Consider the following 5,224-nt stretch of genomic DNA (forward strand, 5'->3'; position numbering starts at 1 on the left):
GCGGTCCATGTAAAATTAACCACGTGCTTCATTCATTTCATTTAAATTAAATTTATTTATTTTCTCTTCTTCTTTTTTCGTGTCTCGATTTGATCCACCCTCCCCCGAAGGTTCGCCCCCCAATTCCAATTTCGTAGGCCCGCCACCATGTTTGACCCCGATTCCCTAAAGATGGGCCGAAGTGATGTGCAATTGGGCCGTAATGGGGCCAAAGGCCCAATTGACGGGCTCGGTATTAATTAATGGGCTTTTGGCGGGGGTGGGCCCAATTCTTGGAAAATACCAGAAGGGGGAGGGGGTGGGGGAGGTGACGTCTCGTTCCCGCTCCATGGCTAGCGGATTTGGACGACTTACCAGAATCAAGAACCGGAAGTTTATCTCATCTTTCGTCTTCATCCTCCTCAATTTCCAATCAAGTTCGGTTTTTATTTATACCCTTCTCTGTTGTCATGGCAAACTCGCTGGCTTCTTTTGCATGGACGCTCCCAAGGAGGAACATGACCGCGGCAGCGGCGGCGATTCCGCTGCCCGTCCGCACCAGGTTTTCATTCTACATGCTACCTCTAGCTTCTGATCACTCGTTGGGTTGGTCTTTCTTGGTGATTAGTCGGTCCGGACGTGACCCTTCTCAGGTTTCGCTGCCTTTCTTGAATAGCCTTTTGCTGTCTGCAGGAATTATCCACCGTCTTTGGTTACTCCGGAAATCTTTATCCTCTCGATACCATAGAGTCTTGCGTACAAGCCGGCGATCCTGGCCAGCCATTGGGTTCGGTCCCGGCAGAACAGGCTATGCAAGAGCATTCTTCCGGTCGACAGAATGCGGTTCAGAGATTTGATGTCCCTCCTGACGGGTTCCAAGATCGGCAGCTGGGAGGATTTCTCGACCAGGTATCTGCAGTTTCTTGTAGTATTGTTTCGCGATGGCTGGGAAATAGAACTGACAGGATTGATGTCGTTGACTGATTATTTCGTATATAATTCTTGATCAGTATTGAAATCCAGATTTTAGAATTAAAAAAAGATTACCTCTGATAATTATGACTCAGTTTTATGTGCTCAGATAATCTATATTATCAATGCAGGAAGCGTATCCTCAGTGCCATGATACTCGCCAGCATCTCCACTTCGATGATGTAATGTCCTGCCACTGTTCCACTCCTAGGAGCCACGTTTCCTGCGCAGGCCACAATCATGCCGGTTTTAGTTCGGGAATGCCTCCTGCTAGCATGCAGAACTGGGGCCATTCGCTTTTGAGCAATGGCGGACCGGAAGAATCCAGTAGCTGGCAACAATTCAGCGGTCAGTCTAGTGGTTACGATTTAAAGATTAAATGCCCAACCTGTCTCTATGACTCGCCGCACGTCTTGTTTTCTTCATAGCCCTGACATATCAATTTCCATGGATTCAGATGCAAGCGAGATGTCATCCCAGTGCCTGATTGATAAGGAGAAGCTGATTCAGATGCCGGAGGACTTGGACAGTAGCTTTGTTTCCAGCAATCCAACCTGGGAATTCTCCGATCCTGTTGCCGGTGGTCAAAATGGAGAGGGAGAGACTACCACTGCAAAAAATTGGAGCAGCGAAACCGCTTCCAAAGTACAAGATCAAAAGAAGGCTCCAGAACCAAGCTCGGGCACTCCTGGAAGGAGGGGGAGGCGAGTACACATGACATATTTGTTTGTGCACTATATCAACACACTTACTAGTGGATGAACTAGTTTTATTTTTGGCTTTGTTTAGGAAGAAAGCAGAAAATGCCACAGAGAATGGAAGCACGAAAAGATGCAGTTGCAGGAGATCCAAATGCTTGCAACTGTAAGCAGTAGTGTGGTTCACAGGGTTCTCATACTTGTTGTTCTGTCCAGTTTTCACGCATTGAAAGTTTTGATTTGGGAGTGCCAAGTGATGCTAGTTTCTGTGTTATGCAGTTCCTGTATATCGGGGCAGCCTGTCTACTTAGATATAGATAGCTAATCCACTGTTTTTTGTTTATGTCCTTGATCGGAACAGCAAGCAGGTTGCAATAGATTACTGTGCTTGACTGAAAGTTCTCCTTTTGTTTTTCCTGGTCAAAGATAGAAGAGGCATTGTATTGTTTGAAATAATGCTGAAACTTTTGTGTCGGCAGATATTGCGAATGCTTTGCAGCGGAACTTTTCTGTATCGACAGTTGTACATGTAGACTCTGCCACAACAACCTTGACACGGAAGACTCAGTTTACACGGCAAAGGACCGGATTAAATCTCATAATCCTCTTGCATTTGGTCCGAAGGTAGTTCGGCATCCCAAGGATTTGCCTCCAGATAAAGCAGTAACCATCCTTCCATCCGAGAAGTCTTATCCCATTCTTAGTTAATGAGTATGAAGAGAAATCTGAATTTGAGTGGCAATGCAACAGGAAAGTGGTGGTCGTGTTGGTGGTAGGAGTGAGGACACCCCATCATTCGTGAGGCACAAACACGGATGTAATTGCAAGAAGTCTCAGTGCCTGAAAAATTACTGCGAATGCTATCAGGTTTGCAGCTAATACAAACTATCAAAACAAAGATTTGATAGCTAATTCGTACAATGTAACACTTGGATTTAGCTGTTTTAGATGATTTGGTGTCATAGTCAGAACAAACTGTTACACTAGTCAGTATACCAGTTTAAGCAATGTCACTTATTTTAAGTGGATTCATAACATCAGAATGGTGAGACGAACTCTTAAGACTATTGATTTCTGAACCAGCGCATCCTACGGATTTTCCAATTGTTGTATAACAATCTTACTGGAACGCTATATTTTTCCTGCTGCAAGGGCAAAGCTGGATGTTTCCATGAATGCAACTGCCAAGATTGCTCTAACCCTTTTGGCCCGAAATCAGGTGAGCGGCACACTTGTGGCTATTATTCTGATAGATCTTCATATAGATTGTTAACATTCTCGCCATGAACACAAACCAGAAGCACTATTTCACTCCTCCTGATGCGAATCAAGAATCCTTTGATCAAGCACATTCTGATTTTCTTCCCATTACAACGGTCTGCTTTGGCATCATAAGATCATTACCAATTGGCACATCGATGCTTCTGCGAAATGAAATAAATAAAAGCATCAAGAGATTGCATTCTTCTGGATATATTCTGCTTGAATTCTGTTTCGATTCTATCACATGAAGAATGTCTAATTCTTATCCATGCGTGTTATACTCCCTGGGACATGAACTCCAAAGCAGCAGAGCAAGGGATTGACAGGAAGGAAATGTCGCCTACCGGAACGCCGGATGGTATGCAGGGCATGCCCAACTCCATCCGAACAGGGATCGGAGGTGGGTCTGCTTCGACTTTGGAAGGAACAGTCAATATGCTCAACAACGCTCCATCTCCGAGTCCTTCGGCATCTTCCAATTATGCCGACACAAGTGGCTGCTCAAGTGCTACTCGAGCCAAGAGATACAATAGCATGAGTACTTCTTCGCTGTCCAACCCAGCGAATGCTAGCTCGCCCTATCAGAGACAAGCATCAACTCCGCAGTTTCGGTCTCCTGGACGGAGTCGAAGCATTTCCCCAAGCTCAAGACTTGCCCGCAAACCAGACTCGTGGACTCCTCCTTCCCAAGATGGCGAGCCCGGAGGCGGTTCAAGTCAAGCGTAAATCAGTAACCGAGGGAACCAGTATCGATTCAGAGGAGCACGATCTGAGATGATGCTCGTTGAGCAACGAAATCTTGACTTAGCTTTTAGTGCTTTTGCAGTTCTAGAGATCAAGACTTTTTTCATCACTTACGAAGATGATAAGCCTTTTGGTTGCTTTTTTAGGATATCTTGCATTGGTCTGTAGGTTTTTTAGGAGCTTGCATTGGTCTGCAGTCAGCTAATTATCTTTCTCAATCCTAGTGCCAATGTTTTTCATAGGCGAAGTTATCAAATCAGAATTTGAATTTGCAGAGTTTACTTGATCGCCCTTCGGTCTTCTCTGGGTCGCCATGCCATCATGTCGATGGTTATCTGCTCGTAATTTGATGCATGAACTTCGCAGTGTTCGTTGGATTCCCCGAAATGCCTTGATACAATCCCGGGCCTGCATTGACACCTTGGTATCAGCACATGACTACATTTACATAAATCTGCCATCAACGATGAAATCAGGTAAAATCCTTGGAACGGAAACAACAGGCATATAATGCATGATTAAACCTAGTAATCAAACGATGATGTTGCATTGTATTTTAATAATTGGTGCATGAAGGACTGAGCTGTTGAGCCACACACTGTGTATAGGTAGGAGACTGGGAGTGATTCGGGAGTGTTGGTGGACATGTGATGATCTAATTATGACAACTGATGATGCATCATGACGAGTGATTGCATATCATGACAAGTGATGAATGTTAGGAAATATAATAATCAAACATTCTGCATTATAAAGATTGTTAGGGAAAATTACTCAATTAACCATAAACTTACTGTATGAATGTCAATTCAGTTACAAACTTTTCAATTTTTATCAATTTAATCCTAAAATTTCAGGCAAAATTCCAAAATAATTTGCTTGAAATTGCTGACGTGGTGATCGAGTCATCTCAAGTCTTTTTATGTGGCAAGTCATCACATCAACGATTTCCTACGAGAATTGATTGGAAATATTATTACATTATAATTTTGTATAAACTTTCAGAATTAAATTGGAATTTAAAAAAAAAAAAATTATGACTGAATTAATAATTATAAAATACCTTTAACATTGATTGGACAATTTTTCCGACGTGGTAGAAAGGTATGAGTATTCATATTAGAACAAGCACAGTGTAGTGGGGATGAGTTGGTTAGGAATGACCATTCCGTGAAACCCCCAATTCATTAGAATTACTATCGTTCTTTAATAAGAACGAAATCCAATGATATCTAACATTAATGAAAGGTCTCTATGGTATGAGTAAAAAAAAAGGGCCCCGACGGTTCGTGCGATTGGGCCGTGGCTGCCCGCATCTGGTAAAGGGGCCTGAGGCCCAATTGACGGGCTCATTCTCAGTTAATGGGCTTTTGGCGGGGGAGTGGCCCAGTTCGTTGGAAATGCAAAGAGATCGGGGCAGGAGGTAACGGTCTCGTTCCCGCTCAATGGCGAACGGATTTGAACGCCTTTACCAGAATCAAGAACGGCAGAGCCTATATATCTACTCCACTCAAACTCCCCATCATCTCATCCTTCATCCTTCATCCTCTTCAATTTCAAATCAAGTT

The 5,224-nt window shown here is 43.5% G+C and overlaps 1 protein-coding gene across 3 annotated transcripts; it reads left to right on the top strand.

The window, feature by feature from the left end:
• The first annotated feature begins 329 nt into the window (after window positions 1–329).
• On the top strand, window positions 330–4,105 carry LOC104420071. 3 transcript variants are annotated; one of them, XM_039301666.1, is made up of 9 exons: window positions 330–541; window positions 673–888; window positions 1,083–1,299; window positions 1,409–1,655; window positions 1,741–1,815; window positions 2,129–2,273; window positions 2,400–2,516; window positions 2,802–2,868; window positions 3,217–4,105. In XM_039301666.1, the coding sequence occupies exons 1-9, from the start codon at window positions 476–478 to the stop codon at window positions 3,636–3,638; spliced, it is 1,572 nt and encodes a 523-aa protein (XP_039157600.1). In that variant the 5' UTR covers window positions 330–475; the 3' UTR covers window positions 3,639–4,105. The 3 variants fall into 3 exon arrangements, with proteins under 3 accessions (XP_039157600.1, XP_039157598.1, XP_039157599.1); XM_039301664.1 differs by having other exon boundaries at window positions 2,129–2,312; window positions 3,217–4,104; XM_039301665.1 differs by having other exon boundaries at window positions 2,129–2,312; window positions 3,220–4,102.
• The last annotated feature ends 1,119 nt before the right edge of the window (window positions 4,106–5,224 follow it).

This window comes from Eucalyptus grandis, chromosome 9 (genome assembly GCF_016545825.1).
Source record: "Eucalyptus grandis isolate ANBG69807.140 chromosome 9, ASM1654582v1, whole genome shotgun sequence".
Lineage (NCBI taxonomy): Eukaryota > Viridiplantae > Streptophyta > Magnoliopsida > Myrtales > Myrtaceae > Eucalyptus > Eucalyptus grandis.

Coding starts and splice junctions, on each gene's coding strand:
- LOC104420071 (XM_039301664.1), top strand. CDS start 476: ATGGACGCTCCCAAGGAGGAACATGACCGCGGCAGCGGCGGCGATTCC. Junction 889..1,082: donor TGGGAGGATTTCTCGACCAG/GTATCTGCAGTT, acceptor TTATCAATGCAG/GAAGCGTATCCTCAGTGCCA. Junction 1,300..1,408: donor TAGCTGGCAACAATTCAGCG/GTCAGTCTAGTG, acceptor CCATGGATTCAG/ATGCAAGCGAGATGTCATCC.